This window comes from Fundulus heteroclitus, unplaced genomic scaffold, assembly GCF_011125445.2.
Source record: "Fundulus heteroclitus isolate FHET01 unplaced genomic scaffold, MU-UCD_Fhet_4.1 scaffold_50, whole genome shotgun sequence".
Taxonomy (NCBI): Eukaryota; Metazoa; Chordata; class Actinopteri; order Cyprinodontiformes; family Fundulidae; genus Fundulus; species Fundulus heteroclitus.
In genome coordinates, this window is record NW_023396923.1 from 1,034,652 (window position 1) to 1,062,186 (window position 27,535).

The following is a 27,535-nucleotide window of genomic DNA, read 5'->3' on the forward strand; positions in this document are numbered from 1 at the left end:
CTGGGATGATCAACTTTTGCTCGATAGTAATTAAAATGCTTAGCTCTCATGTTTTATGTTAAGCAAATCTTAGCATTGATTGTAACTCTGAAGCCTGGTCTTATGGCAAATAATCATTTACATTTAAACTTGCTTACAGTAGATTAGACCTGGTCTGGTTACTACTACTGAGGTATGCCACAATTTTAAATGATTATGGTTTTAAAACCTCATGAATGCTAAACTATAATTTTCAAGTCCTTCAATGAGATGCCAGAGACTGCTGGAGTGACCATGCTTTCTTGGGCTGTTTATAAAGCATAGAAATATATTGTATCTCCTCTTGTTGCTGGAAAGCCTCATACACTAATATTGCTTATGAAAATTGCGCTTGAGATGAGACCAAAACTATTCTTCACCCTGGCAGACCTAAAATAATCTATCAAGAATATTTCTGTCCGATTTAAGCCTGTTTGCTGTTGAGATGACCCGGATAACAGAATTTACACTGACAGGCATATCAAGAAAACGTGTTTCTGATTGGAAATGAAATGGGTATGTCTAAAAAAAAAATTTTTTCCCCACTTATTTAGAAAGTGGCACCTGTCTCAATAATAAATAGAAACATCTCTGCTAGCATTGCAGTCATCAACCCCTTCATGTAGTTGCTGACCAGCTTTTTGCATTTTTCCACAAAACTGACTTTTTTATTTTAGCGCAATGACCTGGAGGTTGGAAGGGCTCCTTGCTGTTAGCTTCAGATTTGAGTCAGGGCTACTTCAATATTACTTCCTGTCAGAAGAATGTTGATTTAAATAAAAGTAAAATGGCGAGGGAGTGCAATGATCAGCTCCCTTTCCAGCCTCGTTATTAAGCGGCTTTAGTTGCAAGCATGAAGGAATAAAGCAGGATAGGAACTCTGGAACGGTCTTCTGGAAGATAATTCTTCCTTATTCTGGACTTCAGGAGAACGGGTAAAATGATTAACCTGCGAGGAATCATTAATGAATTTGAATGACTTCTGTCTGGTTTTGTCTGCTCAGTCCACTTGGTGCAGCATCTTTTTTAAATTTTCCTGACAGAAGCTGAGGTGTTTGAAAGCTGACGTTACTGATGGATGAGTCATGAAGAACTTTATCATTAAAACTAATTTGTAGTTGACTAAGTGCTTATCTGAGTCCAACCTTAGTCTAACCCCACTGGTTATCTTTTATGTTTGACTCAAGCTGAGTGAAGGGGGGTGGGGTGTCAAGGGAAGTCATTTTAATGGAGGGGAAATAAGCGTCACAGGGAAAACAGACCTTCCATTAGAAGCATCATTGTGGAAACGTTCCTGTCAAATGACTGCTGGAGAATGTGCGTGGTAGGTCTCCGTCTCCGTCTCTGCCCTTTCCAGAGTACCATTCTCAGCTGCAGCAGCATAATAAAACCATTTTGTGTTTTCACCCCTCTTGGCCTCAGTTCTCCCACCCTCCTCTGTGCTTGACATTTGACCATGTGTGGGGGCCTTTGGTCCCTGCAGGGGGGAGTCCTCTCATGCTCCACATGCACACAACCGGAATTCGGACCAAAGATTTGCTGTTGTGAGCCTCACCCCCGCCATGAATGCCTACAATCCTTTCTGGATTGTTCTGTAGAAACCAAGGTCTGTTTCTGTTCTACCACTGTAAGCCCCAAGGCGGTTTCCACAGACTTCTCTCAATGTCGTCATGACTAAGTTGGAAGGCTGCTGGAAGTCTGCTAGCCTTGTTTGAGCAGTGAGTGTCAAACAGCCCAGAGGTCATTAGAGCAGAGCTGATTTAAACAGCTGTGGCAAAGCCAACACCTGATTTCCTTACAGGACGTCGTGTGTCCTGCCCTTTGCTCCTCAAGTTTGCTCTTTCTGCACTTTTGTTGCACTGGTTGACCCGTCTGTCTTCACCACCCCAGCTTGACACCCAGCCATCCTTATAAAAATAACAGAGTACTAAACTGGGAGGTTGGGGGTTGAAGAGGAAGCAGCAGCAGATCAACACCTCTATTCCATCTCATTACGTTTCATTGCATCAGGGAGTTCCTGGTTGGTCTGCTGGTTCGAGATGAGATGAGGTGGAGGGTGGCCGGCTAAGAAAACAATGGCTGCTTTGTGAGAGGGTCCCGCTGTGATGGGATTGTTTGGGGTGGGGGCCACAGAGATGGTCAGGGCTTAGTGAAGCGTAGCCACTTCATTAGTCAGGGTCCTCCTTTTGCACCTCCTCCTCTCATCCATCCTCCCTCCCTCCGTCCCGTCATTCTCTCATTTCTCTGGGCGCTCTGTGGTGGAAGCACAGAGGCAGGAGGAGCCGCTCTGGCTGAACGTATCTGAACACAGCGGCGGGGTTTGGCTCCGTTTAGCTGACTATGAGCTTCACAGTCTGCTAGGAGTGGGACACCGGACAGTTTTCCTCTGTAGTTTTAGCATTTTTTGTTCTGAGGTAAGTCTCTTGGTGATGTCACACTCTCTCTGCCCTCTACTTGACTGCTGACTTGCATCTTTGCTCCCCTGTGCTGCTGTTTTGGTGTTAAATTACTGGATGTAGAACTCTTGGTTCTATAGGTCGGTTTTCAATCCCATCGCTGAACTTTAATGGAAAACATCCTGTTATCTGCAGCAGAAAGAAGTTTCTGCTGCTGATATTCATGAGTCTGGGGTTAAAAGTGATGTGTGTGTGTGTAGAGGGGGGGTGTATTACAGGAGTATTGCCTCAGCTGTGTTGGCCAAATCAGCTATGTTATTAGGATCTACGGACTTGTGATTGCTTATCCCCCCACCACCCACCCGCCCACGGCCTCTTTGTCAAACACTCCCCCAGGGGAACAGTTGATGGTCCGGGTAATACTGGCCATCCCACACTGGTGTGGGAAAACTGGAGAAACCAGCTGGGTCACTTCCTTTTTGTGAGAAAACTTTGAGATTTATTAAAAACATGAACTTGGATTTGTCGTTTCTAACCACTGTCCTGATTTTAAGTCTTATTTCATCACATTACTGTAGTAGCTAACTATAATTCTTAAGTTATTGAGAGCATTTCTCCTTTTTTATATGCTGAAGAACTTGTCCTGTAAATATCATTACAGCATGAATGCAGATCAGAGGGTTTAGGTAGATGAACCACGTTCCTGAAATTGGTTTAAATGAATGTTTTGCTGACTGACTGTCTTCATGTGCCATCACCTGTCAGCAGAGGTTTAAAGAGAAAACGTCTGTGTCCTAAAAGCTCAACAGCATAAAACTGCAGCTTATGCTGTATTTCTGCCTAGGCGTTCAGCCTTCCTGTTCTCTGCTAAAGTCTTGCTCTCTCTCTCGTAGCCTGAACGAATAGCAGACATCTTTAAAAATTAGGTTTACACTTAAATAGCTTCCTATTTATCTGTGCTAACGCACTCTTCCTTTTAAACCACTGATGCTGCAAGTGGGTAACTTCTTGAGTTTTTTAAAAGGGCTGTTGAACCTGCATAAGCCGGGAATAATACGGCTGTAAAAGTGATTCCTGTGCTTGGTCATAACTCCCTGAATGATTAACGTGGCAGACTTCACAGTCAACGTGGATAACAGAAGATTTACAGCTCAGAAACAAAAGTCTCATTTCTTAGTTGTTGCCGTCTCGTTGAGCTCCGATGCTTCCTGCTTGCTATCTGTATGAATGGGTGATTAAAGGTCCTGCTGTAATCTTCTGTCTGGTAAATCATTGGTTTAAACACCAGGTTTGACAATTGTTCATGCTGATCTCTAGCTGACACTAAAAGCTGCTTTTCATCTGGACAGAATGAAGAAGTGACCTTCAGGTGAACACAACCATGGCTGTCCAGACTGGCATCCAGGTAAGGTTCAATTCAATTTTTCAATTCAACTTTATTTATATAGCGCCAATTCATGAAACATGTCATCTCGAGGCACTTTACAAAGTCAAAATCAATCATATTATACCGATTGGTCAAAACATTTTCCTATATAAGGGAACCAGTTGATTGCATCAAAGTCCCGACAAGCAGCATTCACTCCCGGGGAAGCGTAGAGCTACAGGGAGAGTCGTCTGCATTGTACATGGCTTTGCTGCAATCCCTCATACTGAGCAAGCATGGAGCGACAGTGGAAAGAAAAACCACCCATTAGCAGGAAGGAAAAACTTCCGGCAGAACCGGGCTCAGTGTGAACGGTCATCTGCCTCGACCCACTGGGGTTACAGAAGACAGAGCAGAGACACAACAAGACAAAGATCATCTTTTTAGATGGTTTCCTTGTTTGGTGAGAACGTGGTTAAAAAAACAATTCATTAGTAAATGATCTTAGTTCCCAAGCAGGCAGATGTGCACTTCTGAATCCTCAGTTAAATTGCCTTTATCCAGGCAGTGAGTCGGTGCCTGTGTAAACCAACTCGCTGCCAATTACTGAGATGAAACGAAGAGGACAGCTGCAGCCAGCCCACCTGTGTTGCAGCATGCTGCTGCTGCTGCTGCTGCTATGCATGGCTGACGTTCCTAAGCTCTGAGCCTTCAGAGTTTTCCCTCACTTCTTGTAGGAGTGGCTGGAATGCTCTTTACTTTGTTCCCCTCTCCTCTCCTCTCCCAGCGATGAAGTTATTCCATGACCCAAAACAACAAATGGATCTCTTGGCAACCCTTCCTCCCGATGAGAGCTTTCCTCTCATCTGGTTTGGAAGCCATAACTCTCCTCACCAGTGTTGCGTTGTGGAAATGTAAAATATGTATTGCAGTGCTGTTTACATAACGTGCAGCAGGAAAGCCTGGAGTTGCCTTGATGCTGCTGTGTTGATTGGGACAAGAGGGCGCTGCCCAGGGTTGTTGACGATCTGTGGCGGGGTGCTGCAGCTTTAAGCTCAGCCCGTGGATCCTGAAGATCACATTACTCAGTCTTTGTGGACGAAACAGCAGCTGGGATCTCTACGAAGTGGATCATTTTAAAGGTAGAAAATGTCTGTGGTGAAGTTATTCCACATGGCGGAAGGGTAGAACATGGATGGGTCTTAGTTGTGTTAAGTGTCCTAGGTGTACTGGTAGGATATCGATCTGGGCTGATGATGCAGCCACTGCTCGGTTCTGAGCCTCACTGCGCATGAAGAGCACAGTCAGACTGGATATCTGACTGCTCTGCTCACCCATGCTGAAGATGTATGCACCCATGGAAGTAGAAATGAAATCTGTGCTCGCCTGTGGAAGCTATTCTAAAGCAAAACGGCTGGAAAATCTGCCGGCTGCTTTTTCTTTTGCATTTCAAGTCCTCTGTGGTGGTTAATGGGGTTAAAACTCAGTGCCTGACTTTAGCTTTTGGCATTCCTAGACAGCAAAACCTTTAAATATACAATGTACTCTACCAAAAGTATTCACACCCATTGAACTTTTTCACACTATGTGCTGCAACCAAAAGCTTCACAGTAGTTTATACACAAAGTGGGAATCCCTGAGCGGGAATCAGAAAATATCTCTCTCCTCACTTCACGTTTAAGTCAAATGGAAAATTGAATTCGGGCCGAAAGTTTTATTTACAAGATTAAATTGAGTGACTCAGTCTCTCTATTGATGCAGCGATTGCAATTAAATTCAAAATTTGTTCTAACTTTATTTCCATAACCTTTGTTATGATGGTTGTGTTATTGTAAATGCAATTTTTTTCTTTTTTTTTTTTTCCTTATGTGTGCTCTGGTCATTTGAGCATGATTAAACATGGTGCCTTTTAATATGGCTATAAAGTTGTTGTGGTGTTTTTTGTTTTTTTTTGTTTTTTTTTTTTTGGAAGATTGGGGGTGCGTCAACCTGGTTGGGACACAAAAGAGGGGGTGCGCGGCTAAAAAAAGTTTGGATACCGCAGCTCTAGATGAATGCAGCTGTTAGGTGAATATCTCAAATGGCATCAAGCAAAACAGGAAGGTTTGCTACAAACGGTATTCCTGAGCAGCCAATAGGCTCATTGCAACTCTGGAGGAGCTGCAGAAATCTATAGCTCCTTTTGGAGACTCTGTAGATGACGCCACAAATCGTTGTGTGGTCAATAAAGACAATGGCACGGAGAATAATGGTAAGCAACATAATTGCTTAATGTTTTCATCACATTTTCCTCACCCGGCAAAATTTCTGATCGACTTGAGCCAAGGAAGTTTTAAGCACATTTAATTAGTTGTTGAGTCTGAGCTTTGCATGTTTATGAGGGATTACCAATCCACATTCCTGGAGGTGGTGGTGGACCAGGAGGGAAGATTAATTGAGATTGGCTCTGTTCTAAATGCATTTACAAAGGCTCCCAGTAAAGACTGCTAAAGTCTGAGGTTGGATTTTCTTCTGTACCCTTTTATCGTCACCTCATATTCAGACTGCCCTGACCCCTAAATGGTAAAAGGACTGAACTTGTAAAGGGTTTCTCTGGTCATACCAACCACTCAGTGTTTCTATTAGTCACAAATCAACACACATTCATCCACAGGTCATTGGGCAATTTGGGCCTTGCCCAGAGGCACATTGACATGGGAGGGGGGGCTGAAATCCAACCCACTACCTTCTGATTGCAAGACTACTAACTCCTCTAACCATTGAGCCATAGTCCCCCCAATGTTCCAACCTAGACGTGCATAGTGTTTTTTGCAACGTGACCCCAGGTTTCCTCCAGTTGTCTATGTTCACACCTCCTCTCCTTTAAAACCTAAAGGTCACGCTGAGTCTGTTCAGCCAGTGTGCTATGGCGCTTTGGGGGCGTAGGTTCTAGTTACCATTCTACAGTGAAAATGAGAGAAAACTAGACCCATTTCACTGGCGTTAGCTTTAGCCTGGCTTTCCTCTAAACCACCGTTGTGCAATTATACACTGTTTAAAGTTATTTAATGTTTATTAAATAACCCTCTGTTAAGTATTGTCTGGTGATGATCAGCTCTTAAGCTGATATCAAGACAATGGTTGAAAAGGATGAATTCAAGCACTAGCGATCTTTTAACAGCAAAACCTGCAAACACATAAAATAAAGGAGTGACAGCTTCTTTTCAAGTTCAAGAATTTAATAACAGAAATAAAATGAACATCCAGAGAACATCACTATGTAATGCTGTTTACCTGAATTAACACAATATTTCGATTAACAAATCCTCTCTACTAGGCTAGTGAAACTTAACTAAACTACCAAGCAAAATGAAGGTAAAAGAAGCTAAGCTAAGGAACTATTTACATGCAAAACAAACAAAAGACAAAACAAAAGTGGTTGATCATAATCAGAATAATTCGGTGAATCCTTGTTCACTGAAGATTTGATTTTAAAAGGGAAAAAATTAAATGGAGTTAAAAACATTTGGCATGTGTTTCAAACATTATTTGATTAAATAACATTCAGATGACCGGTTTGTCCTGTAAAATAATTTATTTCAGAATCGCTTGCCTTTATGCGATTCTACCTCCGGGCGCTAGGGGTCGCTGCAGCGATCGTCGCTAACCTGGTTAAAGTCTATAGTTATCAAAATTGCCTTGAAAACCGGCATTAATATACCATATTAATGCGGGAATAAGGCTCATAACACCATCGAAGGATGGCGGAGCAGAACAGTTACGCTTTATGCTTTAAAACAAACTACTTTTGAAATGTCCGGGACCGGATGTTAGCAAGGCTAATAGCATTAAGGCTAGCGTGAGCTACCTCTGTTAGCCATTTGTTTTAAAGCAACCATGTGTACAACGGTTTACAAGACATTTCCCAATAAACCTTTTAACTTCACTCTCAGCTCCCTATGCCCAAACCTGTCTTTTAACTGTGTAAGTTTTGTCCAGTTTGGCCATTCCAAGGAAGGAGCGTTGAAAGCAGGAACGTTGTTGGTTTGTCTTTGCAGGCTAGCGGTTAGCTCTGCAGCCATGAGTTAACCCACAGCATGGTCCTGGTCGGAGGCCTGGTCTTTGCCACGTTCTCTGACTTGGGTGCAGCCCGATTTAATAGTCTGATCGCTCAGCTTGTCTGGTGAGGGGAGGCATCCACCGTCTTGCGTCTGCTTTCCTGCAACAGCTGACAACAATGGACAAAGCTGTTTCAGCAATCTGTACTTTACCTCCTCCATACTACTCAGAATTCAATCTTACATCAATTATTCTTCATGGCGGTAATATAGCATAACACCACAGAAGACTTACTAAAAGGTCAAACTAAAGGTTTTATTTAGAGTGCAGCATTTCTGGTAATCTTAGGATAGACTATTTTGTTTTTAAAATTTTTTGAAAATGACTTGGTTATAAACTCTTTTTTTTTATTACATGAAGTCTAAATGTATCTTTTAAATCTATCCCTTTATAAATGTCTTAGTCGGTGTAAATTGAAACGTAGGTGGAATATATCTGAACTGCAGTCTTTGTCCACTAGCGGGATTCCAGGTGGTTCCGATTGGGACCGACTCAGTAAATGGAAGAGACCCAAAAGTCAGAGAGAGCAGCATCAAAACAGCCAAAGCTTAATTTTTTTATACATTTGTACTTTTACAGCATTGACTTTAGATTTTCAATCTCTTATTGTTTCTAGCATAAATATACTTCACGACAATTTAGGTTTGAATGCAACCTTTTGGAGATGCTAGCAGATGAGGGGGGAAAAAGCTGATCCTTCATATTGTTACAAGGACCTGTGAGCAGTCGAAAGACAAAAGGTAACGTTATATGGGGGTGTTATGCCATTATGACACGACAGACTGCAACTCCCAGCATGCAACACAGTTGGAACTGCCTCTGATTGAGACCCTTATCTCTGGTCACCATGGAGATAAGGACTGGCCAGAGATAAAAGCAAACCAGACGAGATCATTCTTCTGTGTTGGGAAGAGGTTCAGGTGAACTTCGGTCTGTGATTTGGACTCCTGGCCTGACCCGAGTGGTCATCACCATTTCCCCCTGCATCTCCAGGGAGGTCTTGACTTTAAAATTAATGTTAATTCATTTTTGATCTATCTGGAAGTTCCATCATCTTACAGGGATTGACAAGATCGACTCGTTTTGTTTTGGTCAAACAGATTGTTGGAGGAGCGCCCAGAGAATCAGTGTTTTCTGCCCGTCAGTGCACTTTGCAACAGCACGTAAAGGATATCTCTTTTTCTCTTTTTCCACCCATAAGGTGGTATTTTGTGCCTGGGCAGAACATATTAGGGATAGTTTTAATACTTAAGTACTCCAAAGAGAGTTTGTTTAAAACTGTGCTGAATATTTCCAATATGTGCATATGTTATAAGTGACTTTTGCTGTTTTGGTTTTGTTTGGTGAGAAAAGAGCCGTTCCGATCGGCTGAGTTAGAATTCTCTTTCATACTACTTTGCTTTTTCTCTGTCTCTCTTTCGGGTTTGCTGCGTTTGGTTGAAGCCTTTGTCCCAACTAGTTACTGCCCTTTGTTCAAAACCCGCAAGGTCGGAGGTCATATGTCATCAGAGTCGCCATCTTGTGTGGAGCACCGAGTCGCGCTATCAGCTGCAGGCTGTTGTGAAGTCGCACTAACTGATTGGCTATCGTTAGCCGAGTGCTACCTTGAAGCCGAACTAGAATGAGTTAGATGCTAACCGTGCATGAACCAACATTGCTAGCGGCTAATTTTGCCAGAAGTGGCCCTGATCTTAGCCTCAGGCCTGTTTGGTACACCAGTTTTGCTACCTCAGAGCTATTTAGCCAGTATTCTTTCAATACTGTTACCTCAAAGTGCTGACATGTTGATTGTGATGGTCAATGTTGAAGCCAATAAAATTTCTAATCAACTGTGAAGTGATTATACATTGCTACCTCTGAATTAATCCAGTTTGATTGACTTTTATTTTATTTTTTATTTTCCATGTTCTATTTAGTAGTCAGTAGTGTTTTCTAGTATTTTATGAAGCAGAATAATTATTGTAACGGAATTATCTGTTTAATAAATAACTAGTGAAATCGTAGGTGTTTGATTATTTTGAGTCAGAATTTGAATGATCTCTAAAAGTTAACGAATTATCTCCTTTTCAGTTAACTGAAAAAATTAGACATTTTCATTGACTTGTGATGATCAGAACTCCAATTGTAATTTATAATTTGTCAACGTTTGCTGGACAAGTCTAACCCAGTCAACAACTGGTTAGACAACCCTTCTCCAATATAAATAAGTTAATAATAGCTAATTACTAAACCAATTGTTAGTGCTAATCATTACAGGCTTATAGCCCTTGATCGCAACCATTTGAAATAATTTTCGTTGTAGCTATCCTTTGTTTTTGAATGATTATTAAATATTTATAAGTAATAATAATCTTCATGATCAAACAGGTGTAATTGCAAACAGGGAAAATATCAATTTTGTTAGTCAAGTCGGAGATGCACTTTTTTCTCCGTGTTCGAAATCACTGTATTTTACTACTGGCAGTCTTAGCTTTTTAAAGTGATTCCTCATGCAGCAAAAGCTTCACATTTATTAGGCGACCCAGTAAAGATCAGTATAAAGCCTAAAAAGCACAACCTGATCTTGCACAGGAGAAAATGCTTTGAACAGAGGTTCCACATATTTGCAGACGGGTTTGTTTTAGTCACACATTTGAATGTTTTTCTGATGTAATGAAGTTGAACACACCTGACCGACTTAAATCAAATGGTCTGTTATCTTTCTCCGTCACTGATGCACCAGAGAAACAGGAAGTTGCAAATTCCACCTCTAAACGTCTCGACACTCTGAGGGTCGTCGAGTCTTTCCTCTTGTTTGCCTACTATACTTTTTCCTTCCTAAATGTCGCACTTCTCTCAGGAGAGTTTTTTGAAAGCATCTCAAACTGTGTGGCCCATCTGAATTTTAAGGAACACTTTGTGTTTCTTTTTTTAGGATTCCCGTAGAGCAAGGGTCACCAACCTTTTTGAAACTGAGAGCTACTTCATTGGTGACGTGTTATGCGAAGGGCTACCAGTACTGACCTTTTTAACTAGAAGAGTCAAAGTTCACCTTAACTTTATGTAAAATAAATTGATTTTTTATGCTTCATTATAGATATTGTCATTTTTAAATCTATATAAATGCAAGTGTGATTCAACAAGAAGAGTAACGGCATAAAATAAAGTTTTGGTGGAGGATTGGGGTTTTGTAGAACAGGCTAGTGGGCATCACATGTGGTCCTCGAGGGCTACCATGTTGGTGACCCCTGCTGTAGGGGTTTAAATTGTTCTCCATCAGCTTATATTGCAACAGGTTCCTTTTTTAGTTGGTTAGTGGAGCACAAACTGTGTAGTGAAATAATCTCAAACTAAATTTCTTATCTCAAACCCTCCAAGTTCTGCGTCACCTAGGCTTTAATCAGTCGAGCCGTAACTCATTCTCAGTACAGCTATCAGGATCAGTGCTGCTGGGGCGTCTCCAAGCATCTGCAGAACTACTCTATTTGTGTTGAACAGCCCGTCTTGTTCCTCTGCCCAGAAAGTTTCCCGTTTGTTGGCTGAGCGAACTCCATGAATTCAGTGCCTTGTTTCTAAGCACAACAACCTTTTGAGCTCAGTGTCCCATCAGCGGCACATGTGATCGACACAAAGATTAAAGGCTGGATCTGAAGCGGATGTTAACAAACTAGGTGGCAGGAAAAGGAGGGGTCAATCAGAAGCTGCTTATGTAATGTTTGGAGAAAATGTCAGAGTAGACATCTGCTGCTGGTTTCTGTGTTTCCCCACGGAGTGCCTGGAAAGGGGAAAATCAGCAAGTACTGGGGAATGTGGACTTCCCCCTCAAGACTTGAGTTCAACATCATGAGATGTTGAACTCTTCCACACTGTATCCTCCAGCGTGGAAGAGTTGGGCAAGTGACGAGGATGGCTACTGTGGTGTGACAGCGGGTATGGATCTGATCAGACATTAGAAGTTGGTTTCACGTGTTTAGTAGAGTACAGCAGCACTGGTTGATTAGAAGGTAAATTATGGATGAAGATAAGAAACTGGGTGAACCCAGTGGTGACAAGGTCAGGTTGCTGTGTTTGTAGACCGTGATCTCCAGTAGAGCATACAAGTCTGTGATGTGTGTGTGTGTGTGTGTGTATATATATATATATATATATATATATATATATATATATATATATATATATATATATATATATATATATATATATATATATATATATATATTAGGGCTGGGCAAGTTAACGCGTTAATTTCGCGTTAATTCATTAGACTATTAACGGCGATATTTATTTTATCGCGCATTAACGCATGTTGCTCACATGCTTTCAGTCAGTGTCAGTCAGCAGGCGCGCTGACTGCAGCGCGCGGTCACCGCAGCACTCTCCCGCTCCCCCTCCCCTCTCGTACATGGCTCAGCGGCGTCAGCCAATCAGCACGCAGGCTCAGCCTGGCCCGCCCGCTCAGCTCTCACACAAGCTTAGCAAAGAAACAGCTGAGAGAGACCGCAGCAGCGAAAAAACATGAACAGAGGAAGTAGCACCGTTTGGCTTTATTTTAATACCGTAAATGAAATCAAGCTGCATGTTTTGTAAAAAGCCGGTTCATTTCAGTGGAAACACAACAAATTTATCTAAGCACGTGAAAAAACATGAAAACGTCGAGCCCCAGACTGCCGCGGATTCAGGCGGTGGCGCAGGGGGCGCGCGCACCCCCCTTTTGGAGACCAAAAGTATTTTTTAAAGAGCCCGAAATTTTAAACATCCTTCATAGAATTACGATTAAAAGCCAGTACCTGTCATTTAGAACGCACTGTGACGCCGGCGCGGCATAAATTGTCGTCGCAATCACCGATACTGGCGGCGGCATTTAGTGCCCAAATATGGGCAGTAATGGCGGCCAAACGTCACATCCTGTGTTGTTTCTTAGCAGAGGCACTGCGCTCACACAGGTGTGATAAACAACAATTATTTCAGATTCCCAGAGGACTTCACCATTGAAATTTTCTAGAGCTATTATTGAAGCAACAATGCCCACGTGCATGGCGGTTTGATGTTGCAATACATCGGGTAAAAGTGGAAAAAACATCTCAAAAATAAGGAGACCGCTGCCGCAGCAGACAGATTCAACTCACATCATTCCTTTTTGGTCTCCTTGCCTCAAACTGGTATGGCTGGATTTTGTCAAAAATCAGGTTGCTGTCAAGAAAGTCTTCTATATTTACACACTCACACACACATACACACTAAATCCTCCCAGCTAACTCTGTATCTTTTAAATATTTAATAAGTGCTTTAAATATTTTATCTGATTGATGCTTCCCTAATAAATCAGCCATCTTTACTGAACTCCCCAATACCCTTTCCAGTTCTTTCCTCTCTTTTATATATTTTCTACAATAAATCAAAACATGTTCTACTTCTTCGATTTCTCCACAATAAGAACAATTACCTGTTGGATGTTTCCCTATTATTTTTAAACCAGTACTTAAACTAGTATGCCCTATCCTCAACCTGTTTATCTATATTTCCTCTCTTCTATTCATTATACTATTATATCTTATGATAATATCTTTCTGTATTTTATATAAATGTCTTCCTTTTTCTTCTAAATTCCATCTCTCCTGCCATATATTATTTATTTTATCTTTAATAATTACTTTTATTTCTTTTCTACTTAGCGGGACATCATATTCAATTTCTCTTGCCTTAACTGCTTCTTTAGCTAATTTATCTACTTTTTCATTTCCTAAAATTCCTTTATGTGCTGGAACCCATGTAAATCGAATACTTATTTTTTGTTGCTTTATACCATATATTAAATAACTGACTTCATCTAGAAGATCTTGACGGCTTTCAGATTTTCCACTTTTAAAACTAGTCAGGCAAGACAATGAATCTGAACAGATAACTACATTTCTAGGCTTCACCTCCAGCACCCATTGTAATGCCATAATAATTGCCAACATCTCTGCTGAAAAAATTGATAAATTATCTGTTGTTCTTCTTTTTATAGAAATTTTTTCTTTCAGAATATATACTGCTACTCCTGTTTTACCATTTTCCTGTTTTGATGCATCTGTATATATTTGTGTCATATTTTTATACCTTATAACTAAATACTGCTGCATAATTTGATACAAACCTCCACAGGACTGTTCTATTTTTTTGGTTTCTAAATTTACTGTTGACATTTCAAAAAAACCATGGAGCAATTTTAGATGTAATTACAGTTTTACAGTATGCTATATTACTTATACCAGAATACTCTGCATAAATATTTCCTTCCCATCCAAAACTCCTTATGTGATGGCCATATTCCCAACATTCTCTGAATATCTGTTTAGTAGGGTGATTTTCCTCATGTCCTTATAAATTTAACCAGTAATGTATTGACAGTTTCATTCTCCTTAAGTCCAGTGGCATTACTCTAGTAATCACCTGAAGAGCAGGAATTAGAGATGTTCTAAAAGCACCACAACATATTCTAAGCGCTTTGGCTTGGATTCTATCTAAATCTAATAACAAAGAATTTGCAGCTGACTTATAAACGATACATCCATAGTCCAACACATATCGAATTAAAACATCATATATTCTTTTCAAAGATGTACTAGTTGCCCCCCAGTCATTCCCTGACAAACATCTCAAAATATTAATACCTTTTTTACATTTATCAATGATCTTCTGTATATGTATCTTAAATGAAAGTTTTTCATCAAACCATACGCCGAGGTACCTTACAATATTTACCTGTTTCAATTTATGCCCATATAATATAAGATCTACTGTTGGATTAACCCTTTTCCTTGAAAAACATGCTGAGGTCAACAATGGGACAGGAAAGGTTTGTGGCTTTGCTACTTATGTATGTCCACAAGGACATTCATTTAGACATCAACAAAATCATAGACATATTTGCCCAGAAGCATCCTAGAGGGTTGACATTCATAAACCCATTATCATCGTCATCATAAAGTTGAAGGTGTTGTAGAAGAGAGCAATATTCTTTGTCAAGTCTCACAGTTCTATTATAGGCTTATGGCTTAACTTCACCGTACATGTTCATTGGTTTAACTTACTTTAAAAAAAAATTCTCAACATGGTTTATCTTGTTAAAATGTGTTAAAAAATCCTTTGTCACTTGAACTATACCAAACTGTTCTTAAGTCCTTGGGTCTTTCTAAGTATTTTTTTTCTTAATATAGTTTATATGGTTAAAATATATTGTTAAAATACATGTATATTTTTAAAACTCTTTTGTCACTTGAACCATACCAAACTGTTCTTTAGTCCTTGGGTCTTTTTATTTCATTATCTGTATACATATCATTTCTGGAAATAAAGAAAATCTTTGTTTGATTAATTGTTGATAAGGATAATTTTTTCTTCAAACTACTTTTTAACCTTGTGCATGCTGTAAAAAGCACGAGATTTTGACTTAAAAACCCATTTTCAATTACAATAAGGTAATCATGCTAATTCCACTTATGTTCATCCATTAAAATTATTATCAATTAAAAAATCCTTAGATGAATAATTAGGGTAGTGTGAAAGAATAAAGATGGCATTCTTTGGTCGTTTAGCCTCACATTGTCTCGACCCCATGACCCTTGACCCCATGACCCTGAGGTGCGCACCCCCCTTTGAAAAATCCTGGATCCGCCCCTGCCAGAAACGGAGAGAGGAGATGAAACTTCTCTCATTGCCCCGAAAGACCCACAGACGTCACTGACTGAGGCGTTTCAGTCCTCCAGGGAACATCCAGGTAGATCAGTGGATGGATGGATGGATGGATGGATGGATGGATGGATGGATGGATGGATGTTACTGGAGCCCACACATAACATGTAATTAAGACCTTGAAAGAACCCAGTACATATATTAAAAAGTGTTATTTAAGATAAGATAACATTAGCTAATCCTTTTTTTATCCCACGACGGGGAAATTTATAGGATTAAAGCAACAGGCAGGTGCACACAACACAGACAAAATTACATAAGGATTGAAATATATAAGAGGTGGATTAGCGAAAAAACACTGAACATAATAATATTAATAATAATAATAATAATAATGTTATTATTTAATTGTAATAATAAAATAAAAACCACAAAACCCAAAAGGTCAACAGTTTCATGATACATCAAGCTTAGGGACTGGCTAATATACAGCAGGTCAAAAAAGGCCATATTTTGGCTGCAGTGCTTGCTGTTCTCTTATGAAGAAAAGATCAACTAGTGCACGAAATTCAATAGATGGGTTGAAAATATCCAGTATAAAATAAGATAAGTGCTACAAATGTTACAACACTTTTGTTCATATGGCAGCAGAACATTAAAATAAAAGTGCTCTTTACACTACTTTTGAATTCATTCTTGGAGTTTGTAAATACAATGCGATTAATCGCGATTAATCAGAGCGATTAATCGCGATTAAATATTTTAATCGTTGCCCAGCCCTAATATATGTATATATAATTTTATGTCATAATGCCACGTGTACCTGAACGTTATTTTGACAGACTTTGGGCCTGGAGAGATGGTTTGTCATTGGAAGATTGGCAAGACGCATGTACCTTAGCTCTTAAATTATTAACTTCTGAGATGGTTCAATTGGGACTTGTGGGACACTAGTGGAACTGGATCTATCTAATGGAAACATACCAGATGCGTTAGAAATTTGAAGAGTGTAAAGGAGCACTGGCTCAGTGCATGTGGGATTTTACGAAAAAAAATAATTTTGGGAAGATGTAAGAGATCCATCCATCCATCCATTTTCCGAACCGCTTAATCCCTCATGGTGTCCCGGGGGTTGCTGGTGCCTATCTCCAGCGTTCAGATGTAAGAGATATTACTGAAAATATCATTTCCAAACAAATAAGATTGGAAGCAAATTAGTTTCTGTTTGCTTCATGTCCAGAGATGCACAATTACACTAAAGATGAAGAAACCGTCATAAACCTCAGCTCCCTTAATGCAAAAAGATGTTGTTTTATTTTGGAAAGAAATCCGTAGACCAAGCGACATCCAATGGAATCAGCAGGTTCGTTTCCACTGGACTAAATTCCGTATGGACTAAAAGGGAGAAAATAATTTTTTTAAAGCATCTGGAAACAGTTTTATTGATTATGGGTAAGACTTGGACCTAGGGGAAGGCAACGCAAACGACCCTCATGGACAATTAAATCCACTTCTATTCTGCTGAATGCTATTGTTTACCAGTGAGGAAAGTTACCTGGAACATCAACAGTTGCCAGTAGGTATTACATGTTTGTTGTATGTTTAGCTATGTAAAATTATAAAACCTCAAACAGGAGAGCAGGGGACGGGGCAGCCGCAGCCCTCCTGCTTCCTTACTATTATCTGTGAAAAGGCTGTATAAGCTGTTTAACAGTGGGGAAAGTCTTCTGAAGCTTCTTGGATAACTTTGGAGCAATAAACCTGTCAGCTTTTATTTATAAAATGACTCGATTTGACTAAAAAGAATGCCAGGTTGAGGCTTTGTTTTTTCCACTCAGTAGTTAGTTTTGTTCTCCGTTTCAGGCTTGGTTCAGCGAGACCTTCGACGCTCCCCTGCTGAGTCCCAGGAGCCCTCGCTCCCAGCTGGTGCAGCGGCACGGCCCCGGCCTCACAAACGTCTTCCAGTATGACCAGTGGCTGGCGGTCCGCCACGAGGCCACCCTGGTCCCCATGCAGGAGGACCTGGCCATCTGGCTCACCGGCATGTTGGGTGGGGGAACATTTCCAGACAGCTTTCTCCTGTCTAACAACTTTAGTTTGACTTGTTTTAATAGAACATGGTTAAATTACATCAGTTTTCAAGCTGATTTTAACAATACCAATGTGTGAATGTTGCATGCCAACAGTTTCCCCCTGGAGGCGAGGAAAGTACCGATGAACTATTGACACAGCTCTACTGTGTAATTGGATTTGGATGCTTCCATTTCCAAGCGTCTCTTGGGAAACAGCAGAAAAGAGCGGAACAAAATCCCTCATTTTATCCGTTACTGCTATTATACGGACGTCCATTGTCCCCACGTCTCACAATGGAGCAGTGAGGAAACTGAAGCTGACTAGAAACTGACTCCATTGTGTTGCTGAATCAAGGTTTCACAACCTAACATTCAGCTGCTCTCACGGGGAAAACGGCCACTCAGCGTGGGTTATTGCTCCTGTAAAACACCATGACCTGCATTTCAGGTGTTTAGGCTTTTTAAGCTTTTAACCCTCCCAGTCTGTCAGCATTCAGGGGCCCAGCACTGACAGCACAGACCCCTGGAATCAGGAGGATAAAGTTTCTAGCCTCGGGCCTGTGCCCTCGTTGGGTGGAGGTAAACTTTTGTGGCTTATTGTGGGGGTATTGTAGTTGTGTTGTCATAGTGCTTTAAGGTTGTCTGTGACCTTTATGGAGTTCCCTCAGGCTTTGATTTACAGCGCAGGGATCGTGGGAGCGTGTTTAATGTGGCCTCCTACTGTTTTACAACAATGTACAAAGAAAGGAAATGTTCCTCTGAGTTGTCTTTTTTTCTTTTTAATAAAAGTAAATTTGGTGGAGGGGGTATAATAGTTCTACTGTGCTTGGCAACTGTGTTAATATTTGATATTCTGTCCTTCTCCAGGAGAGGAAGTGAGATCTGACTTGTTGATGGAGGAGCTGAATAACGGTGTGAAACTCTGCCAGCTTATCGACGTGCTGCAGGCAAAGGTGGCCCAGAGCTGCCCCACAGCGCTCAGCAAGGTGGGGCAGACAGCACACCTGGAAACGCTCCATAGAGCCTCTACAGTAAACAAATAGTTGCTTCATATTGTTGACTTTAATGTTCCGCTCACTTTGTGTTGCTAAACTCTCTAAATCTGCATCATTTCTGCTCCTTCCATGTGTCTGCCATCAAAGACCTCCCATGATGCTGATTTTGGACACTTTCCTTTTCCCGTTCCAGCTCTTTGCCACCAGAAGGGTCGCTTGCAAGCGTGATGCCTCCCCAGGCTCCTTCTTCGCCCGGGACAACACGGCCAACTTCCTGGCCTGGTGTCGACACATCGGTGTGGACGAGACCTATCTGTTCGAGTCAGAGGGCCTCGGTAATTACCTGAGACGAATCCAAGGAGAAGTTTACATCCCCTCGTTGATGGAAATGTCTTTCATTTGGGGCTTTTCGTCAAACATTGGGGTTAATGTAGAATTATTCCACCCAGAATTATTCCAAACCAAAAATGGGGGAATGTCCCTTAGCAAACTTTAGAAAACCACACCTTTGTGGAGCCAAACCAGGGCATAGTTCTAGCAGAACATTTGTCCACTCTGAAAGGAAAACTGATCCCTAAAGAGAACTCACAGTTCTCAAAACCAAAGACCTTTTAATTCACGTTTAATGTTCATTGGGTTGGGCTGAAGCTTCATGTCGGCCTACTTTTCAGAATCAGACATACTTTAATGATCCCAGAGGGAAATTATTTATTACTTTTCCATCCCCAAACCAGCCTTGATCATCCTGTTGGAACACCAAACATTATTTCAACTTTCTAGCTGATCAGATCATTTGATTAGGTATCAGTACCGCTGGTAGTAACATGGCTCCACAGCAGGTTCACCACTTTGTTCTTATATTTGACATCTGATCCCCAACTAGGACTCACTATTTCTGGAAAACAATGTTCCCACTGATCCACATGGTTTTCCGAACTTTTTTAGCATATTGGTCTCTACAATTATACATCAAGTAAGGAAATCCCAAGTGGAAGACTGTCCAACAGGCCATAAGTACTGACATGCAGAATTTGCATGCATGGCACTATAAGCCTCCCATATATTGCTTCTAGGCAGTCATTTGTCATTGCTTCCTTACACACATTTGCATTGCTGTAACAATTACTATTAAATATATTGTGCTGCTTTGGGATGGATCATTATAGCTACAAAGAGTTTCTGGTTGATCTGCAACTTCCTTCATCCAAATATGAGCCGTTTGTGTATATTAGAGATACTATGTACAACTCTGACCCTGTATTAACCAGAGAGCATACTGAACAAATTCAAACATTTTCAGCTAATTTGACTTTTTAAAGTTGTGCAATCTATACCTAAAAACAACCTGTTCTAAATGAATGACCTTGATAGCCTCGACGTGTGTCTGTAAACTTCTAGCACAGTATCTGTTCATAACTTCACCTTCACACTCATTTACACGCAGCTGTCTGGGTTTGTTCAGATTCTGGAGCAGACATGACCTTTGCGTTAGCGTTATGAGATGACCTGGCCGCCCTGTTCTGGTGAACTATTGAGCTTAGTTCAGTCAGTTATAAAGAAAGCAGTGACTTATTAAATACTCCTGTACAGAAAGGCCATCACAAAGCAGAGATTTTAGCAGAGAGTTTGATCTCTAACTACTTATATCTATTGAAATCCAGAAAAATAAGCAAAGTAAAACTCTACAACCTTTACCAGAAGTTCCACTAATCAATTAGGAGTTTAGACGTGCTTTCCTAAATGTTCCCTGTCTCCCTTTAAGCTACTATTTTGGTAAATTACTCGTACTAATCAGACTTATCCTCATTTTTCTCCTGTTGCTCCCACAAAGTCTCCATCAGGATTTTATATGTTCGACCAACAGGAAGTGATGCGTGACTGAAGTGGAAGGGCAGAAGGTTGTGAGGAAGTTGTAAAGCAGAGTTGGCTTCTAGAATAATCCTTCAAGCCCTGAATCTTTGTTAAATCATTCATCTGAACATCACACATCAGCAAACCTACTAAGATGTGGCCGTCCACCGACGCTAGCAGGCTGGGCAAGGATGGCATTAACCAGGAGTAGCCAAGAGAGCATGGTAGCTCTGGAGGAGCTGCAGAGATCCCTGGCTCAGCTAGGAGAATCAGTGCACCAGGCAAGTATGTGGCAAGAAGAAAGCTGCTGCTGAAGGAAAGGAAGTCTTGTTTCCAGTTTTCTAAAGGATCCAGCGAACATGTGGATCATCATCTGGTCATGGCAAAGCTACAGGAATCTTCTGGTCTTTGTGCAGAATTCTGTTTGCGGAAAACCATCACTGTCCGTCATCCTGACGACCCCCCCCCCCCCCACACACACACACACACACACACACACACACACACACACACACACACACACACACACACACACACCATGAGACGCTGTGATGGCAGCATCATGCTGGGGTGGTGTGGGTTTTTCAGCAGGCATGGGAAATCTGATGAAGATGGAGTGAAATATAGGCGCACTCTGGGAGGAAACCTGCTGAAGGCTGCAGAACACGTGTCTCTGGGGTGGAGGGTTCTCATGTGTGGTGCCATTCGGCAACAAAAAAAAAAAAAAACAAGCTTTTTGCCAGCCAACTTTACTTCACAATTATGCTTTAACTTAAGTTGGTTTAAGTTTGTTTTTGTGATTTTCTTTTTGGGGGGATACATTGTAAGGCACTGTATATAAATGGGTACTATTTATTAACTGGCATATTTAAGTTGCAGCTCACTGTTGGACATAGAATTGAGGAGCTGAAAGGATCACATGGATTAGACCTGAGCTTTTGGCTTTCAGTAACACAGATCTGAGGAGCAGAGTCTGTTTAAGCTGCACTTCTTAGAGGCTTAATGGGATCTGATGAAGGGAGCAATCACTCTGAGTGTCAGCCATGTGGGATCACATCATTACAGCAAATCAAACTCCAAAACCTAGATTGACATGACTTGGAAAGGAACCCAGACAACTGCTGCTCTGCCCATCATTTTTCTGTTTTTACATGAGTGTTTTTGTCAAAGCTGGCTGTTTATTGGCTTCAGCCTCACATTCACACTAACAGGCTGGTTACTGGTGTTTTCCTTTTGCTTTAGTGCTGCACAAGGAGCCTCGGCAGGTTTGCCTGTGTCTGCTGGAGATCGGCCGCATCGTGTCAAAGTAAGCCTCTGAACGCGCTGGTCCTTCCCCTCAGTGCGAGCTAGTCCTGACTCGTTGAATCTGCCTCAGATACGGAGTGGAGCCTCCTGTGTTGGTGAAGCTGGAGAAGGAGATCGAGCTGGAGGAAACCCTGCTGATGACAGAAGAACCTCGTCCTGCTGTGAAAACCTTCAGCGTGTGCTGCCAGCATGGGGCCCTCTACCAGGCGGAGGTGAGACCAGAAGACTTTCTCCTTCGCTTCTAAACAAACTGCATGAAGCGTTTCAGCTAAAGGCAGGAAATGCATGAGAGCAGCTGTCGTCTCCTTACACTAACCATGCAGCAGTGCTTGATAAACTAAGTCTGATGCATCTCTGACATCCACGTCAGAGAGGCAGATAGTTCCAGGCATACAGCTGATCACGTTGGCATCCATAGGTGGTACATGTGCGGCCCATTTTAAAGCTCCTCTCACTTCACTGGAGCCCCAAAGCTAGATGAGGCAGCGCAGCTGACCATGTGACGGCCCAGCGGCGCTCTGACTCAGTCACACGTGCCGCTACGGCTGCAGATCCACGCCATCATACACGTGTACGTGGAAACATGTATGAACCGTTCCTGATGGGGACCGCAGGCCGTCGTCTGATGAGCTCATTTTATTTAGTCTGCTTCAGTTGATCAGACCGTGCAGCAACGCTGTAAGGGGGCATCGTTTTCTTCCCACAGGAGACGGCACCTCTAAAAATAACCACAATCATTGAAGCAGGAAATAGTTTGGATTAAATTGGCCACAGCTGGATTAGCAGTATTCCCAGATCCATCTGGTCTTAAACCGAGCTGTTTATAGGATAAATAATTTTTCTCCCAAAGGTAGTTATTCTCCTTTTAAAGTTTGGGATTTAAACCTGACAAAATGAGAAGAATTTAGTTCACTTAAAGTAAGAGATCAACACAGTGACACATCTTTGTGAAGTAAAGGGATACAGAGACTAGGATTAGTTTATAAAACAAGCAAAATGAAAAGGGTTAACTGCAGATCTGCTAACATGGCCATTAGTGATAAAAGGAGCCAAAAGGCCCATGGCGACTCTGGAGGAGCTGCAGAGATCCACAGTTTAGATGGAAGAACCAGCTGATGGCACTATGTTCCCACTGCAGGGAAATGCGACCCATATCCATATTTTTCATGGCAGTGTGAGCGGCCTAATTTAGATTTTTTTTTCCCAACCCCATAATATCCGATTTGTGCCACTTCCATATGTGCTACTAATTCGGAAACGAATCGGATATTTTTCAAAGCATCCGCTGTCTGAACAGTCATGTGTGATTTCATCCATCTTTTACATCACTGTCCTGTCTCTCACTACACATCCACACACAGCAGCAGCTGCAGTTAGCGCTCCATAGAAGACCATTAATAACTGCTGCTTTCTTCTTACCTTACACCATCTCCCTATCATGTGCTCTTAATATTGTAAGCTCTCATTGCTCAGCAGCTTTCTAATAATAACAAGGAGAGATGCATGTGTCTTTTTCTTTTAAACAAACCTTTATTCAACTCGTCTAGAAACCATCACATTCACCATTACTTCCCTAAACGGTGCGCTGGTGTGTGACGCCTCCTTCTGTTGCCCGTGCTTGCAGGTCGCTCTGCGGTCTTGACCCGTTCAGACAGAAGTCTGATAGTGATCACATTTAATAGTAGCACTGGCGGCCACCTGGGGAAAAAAAAATCTGATTTTAGCAAAAAATCTGAATTGAGCATCAGGAGCTGCAGGGTAAACGTAGCCGTAGTCATGCACTCCACAAATCTGGCCTTAGAGCGCCCAAGAAGAGGATCCAAAAAGCAAATGAAGTCCTGTCTGCAGTTTGCCACAAGCTCTGCTCTTTAGGAAACTGTGATCAGTGCAGGATGTCTAATTATCTTATTTTAGGGGTAAAAATACTCGGTCCATTGGCAGATAGTCTTATTTACCTGCCCAAATCAAGGATAAATACAGTAACTTTAAGAACATTTAACTTATTTTTAGATCCGTTTTTGCAGTGTAGCTTGCAGAATGTGGTGTGAAGGAAAATTGCTGCTGTAAAACATGATGGTGGCCTTGTTGTGCCGTGGGGATACTTTTCTTTAATGGAGACAACAGGGGCAAAGTGGCGCATTTCATTTATTTAAAAAAAAATATCTGATTAAACTGGCTTTGTGTACTTCAGACCTGATGAATGTTGACCCCAGTGACACTGCAGCACTTTCTGGAATCACTGGTGTTGCTGATGTTTTGCTCTGGTGCCGTCTCTCCTGTAGGAGCACAGCATGGACGACCCGCCATGTGACTGCTCCAACAGGGTCTCTATAGAGTACCTGTCTGAAGGACGCTACAGACTCGGAGATAAGACCATCTTCATTCGAGTGAGTATTTGAGCTCGGCCCCTGCAGCGACTAACACCCCTGTCTGTCACCGTCGACCCAAACACATGTCTGAGTGCTGCTTGTGGTGTCGCATGTTGGCAGCAAGCTGCTGTCCTGGCCGTGGCAGCGGTGCCAAGTGCATCACCACAGGCTGTGACTGACACATGTAAGCTCATTAGCCAATAGCAGAGGATGGTGATTACATCATAATTACAGTGATATTCAGGGCAGGCGCCTCAGTGCAGACAGGTTAATCTGCAGCTATTTGGGGAGCTGAAATTATAATATCTCCATTGGCAGAAAGCTGGTGGAGCAGACCTAGAATGACGGTGAAATGTTTGTTCCCTCAGATGCTGCATGGTAAACATGTGATGGTGCGTGTTGGCGGGGGCTGGGACACCTTGCGTGGCTTCCTGACGAAGTACGACCCTCTAAGGGTGCTGCAGTTCACCACACTGGAGCAGAAGATCCTTGCCTTTCAGAAGGGCCCACCTGGTTTGGGTGGTCACCGTGCCAACACAGCTCCACACCCTCCTCCTGACATGGACCCTCTTGCTGCGGTTAGTGACCTCGCCTCCTCCTCCTCCTGCTCTTCATCAGGGTCGGTCTGTAAGCCGACCTCTGTGACCCAAGCAGGACAGATGTGTCGCTCATGCACCCCCTCCCCGGCCTGCACCCCCACCCTGCAGAGGAAAGGTTCCGTTGCAGTACCAAGGAAGACCCCTCAGACAGCACCCTCTTCCCCCAGGAAGCCCACCCAGCTCCCGCTGCCCATCGCCACCAAAGGCTCCTCATCTCTGCCCTCCACACCTGTGAGCAGCTCCTGCAAACAGCCCCTCAGCCCAGGTGGGCAGGGCCAACTTAGAGCCCTGACTCCAACCGCCACACCTGTGGGTCCTGGCTCTTCCTCCAAGATAAAGCCCCGCCCACATGGTCCCGCCTCCCATCCAAGGAGCCCAGTCTGTCCTGAGCCATCCTCCAAATGCCCAAAACCCTCCAGCCCCTGTACCTCCCCCACTGCTTCCCACATACCCCGCCCCAACACCGTATCTGCCCCCAAAGACGTTCGGCCACCCTCGGGCGCCAGCCAGCGCTCCCGCCTCGCACAGAGGCGCCCTGGATCTCCTGCGTCACGCCTCCGACTTGAGACGGTCAGGAGGACAAGGATGGCAGCAAGGACTGTGCCGGCGCCGTCGTCCCGTGCTCCCACTCCCTGCTCCCAGGCGGGGTCGTCCCGCGCCCCCACCCCCTGCTCCCAGACGGGGTCTTCCCGCGCCCCCACCCCCTGCTCCCAGACGGGGTCTTCCCGTGCTCCCACCCCCTGCTCCCAGGCGCAATCGTCCCGCGCCCCCACCCCCTGCTCCCAGGCGGGGTCTTCCCGCGCCCCCACCCCCTGCTCTCAGGTGCCGTCCAGGACCCTCACTCCTAGCTCACGGATCGCATCGCCAGCACCAGTGACACCCACTGGCTCAATGTCAAAGGTTAAAGACATAAAAAACAAGGTGGTGGTACCAAACACAGCTGCCTCTGCCATTTCTGGGCCAGTCCCAGTGGGCAGTGCAGGCTTCTCTTCCTCTAAAGGCAATCAGAAAACTCTTCCCACAGCCCAGCACAGGACGGGGAGAAAACCAGCAGCCTTGGTAAACTCCAGCTCAAAGGTGACACTGCCATCTGAACCCAGAACAACCTCACAGATGAACCCTGTCAAAGCTGCGGAGGTAAAGTCCAGTTCAACAAAGAAGAAGCCACAAAGTGGGGTCCGGGGTGAGGAGCCTTATTTTGAAATGAGCAGTAAGAGGAAGCAGAAGGCTTAACGGACCGGTTCGCCTCTGATGACTTCACTAAACCAGCGGCACTTGTTGCTCAGACTTGACATATAGATCATCTCTTTTGCTTATCATCTGTTTTATTTTCATGTTTTTAATGTTATTTAATAGTCTTTATTTTTTTATTCAAATGGGTCAAAGTTTATTTAGATGAATAAAACTCTAACTTGCACAATGTTTACGTTTTAATCTCTAACAGGGCAAAGTAAAGCTTTCTGGAGAAATGATAAAGTACTAAATATAGCTTTTTAGTCCTAACTCATGCGTCTAGTTGGTTTAAAACGAGTTTCAAGTCAACTTCTTCAACAGGTTACCAAAGTATGAAAAATAACCAGAAATCATGCTTGAATTTTATTTATTTTAGTTTTTCTGAGATTCCAGTTATCGCTGGTGAAAATGATTGGATTTACAGTCCACTCTAAAAGTAAATATTAATTTTTTCCCACAACCTTGTTGCAAAATGGATCATGTTCCTTTTCCTCCCATAATTCTACACACAATGTCCCACAGTGACTGTGGAAGTATCACAAATTGCCCCCCCCCCCCTCTCTCTCTCTCTCTCTTGGGCCAAAACGTTCTGCTTTGGTTTCATAAGACCAGAGAACTTTGCTTATCCTGCTTTGACTATATCGAAGGTGCATTTATGCAAAAATCCATCAGGCTGTCATCAGGCTGCCATGACCATCTAAAGGCCTGAGTGGTGAAGTGTTTTTGCAATGTTTGTCCTTCTAGATGGTTCTGTCTCCCCAAGGGTGACCCTGTTCAATCAACTGTCCTCATCATGATCCCTTTTAGCTCAAGGCTGTCAGATAAAATGTGTGGAAAGGTGAGGTGTAGTAAACACTTTCTGGATGCTCTGTACAAAGTTATCTCGCTGCTGGAGGCTGCAGACTCCTTCCTGTCATGTGCCTTCATCAGAAATGCCCCGTTAGGGTCCGGCTGCAGAATGACAGGCTGTGGCGGATCCAACGGTTTACTGTAGGAAAGTAGCACACTGTACAAACTGAGCTGATGCCTTTTTGTTTTTCACTGAGCAGAATCTACTTCATATAAACGTTTTCTCAGTTTTTGTGGTCTAAAAACCTAGTTTTGTATGTGGTGATGTTTGTGTAGGTGTTTATATAAATCTTTTTTTTTCTTTCTTGGCACTTTATAGAGAACGTATGTTTTGAATGTTGTCTCTGCTGAATAAACGGACAGTGGTTTTAAGATCATTGACTGTTTTGTTCCCTCAAACAACTGAAGACCTTCACATTAACTAGACTAAGAAAGAGGACAAAATCGTCCAGAAATGTTGCGTTAGTGTAATAAAGCGAGCTGAACAGTTAAACTTTCTCCAAACGTCCAGCAATAATTCTCTGAAATGTTAATTTAAGGACCTCTTGTGGTAGTAATGGAACACTACAATAACAGCGGTAATGTTAAACAAAAAGCAGACGGAACATATCTACAATTTTTGGAGAACCAGCTTTCAGTGTGGAAGAAACTCTCAACATGAACAGAATCTATTTCCAGAAAACTCTTGATTACTTTACGATTGAAGTGAATTCCTGTTAAACCTAGGATCT

At 42.5% G+C, this 27,535-nt stretch overlaps 1 protein-coding gene across 4 annotated transcripts; it reads left to right on the forward strand.

Annotated features, from left to right (window-relative positions):
- Positions 1 to 2,244: 2,244 nt before the first annotated feature.
- Positions 2,245 to 27,181, forward strand: gas2l3 (growth arrest-specific 2 like 3). 4 transcript variants are annotated; one of them, XM_021310087.2, is made up of 9 exons: positions 2,245 to 2,432; positions 3,764 to 3,819; positions 17,395 to 17,581; positions 18,471 to 18,634; positions 18,792 to 18,933; positions 21,692 to 21,755; positions 21,825 to 21,966; positions 24,037 to 24,141; positions 24,492 to 27,181. In XM_021310087.2, the coding sequence occupies exons 2-9, from the start codon at positions 3,796 to 3,798 to the stop codon at positions 25,953 to 25,955; spliced, it is 2,292 nt and encodes a 763-aa protein (XP_021165762.2). In that variant the 5' UTR covers positions 2,245 to 2,432; positions 3,764 to 3,795; the 3' UTR covers positions 25,956 to 27,181. The 4 variants fall into 4 exon arrangements, with proteins under 4 accessions (XP_021165762.2, XP_012707081.2, XP_035988277.1 ...); XM_012851627.3 differs by having other exon boundaries at positions 2,246 to 2,432; positions 18,471 to 18,589; XM_036132384.1 differs by lacking the exons at positions 2,245 to 2,432; positions 3,764 to 3,819; positions 17,395 to 17,581 and having other exon boundaries at positions 18,470 to 18,589; positions 18,746 to 18,933.
- Positions 27,182 to 27,535: the final 354 nt, after the last annotated feature.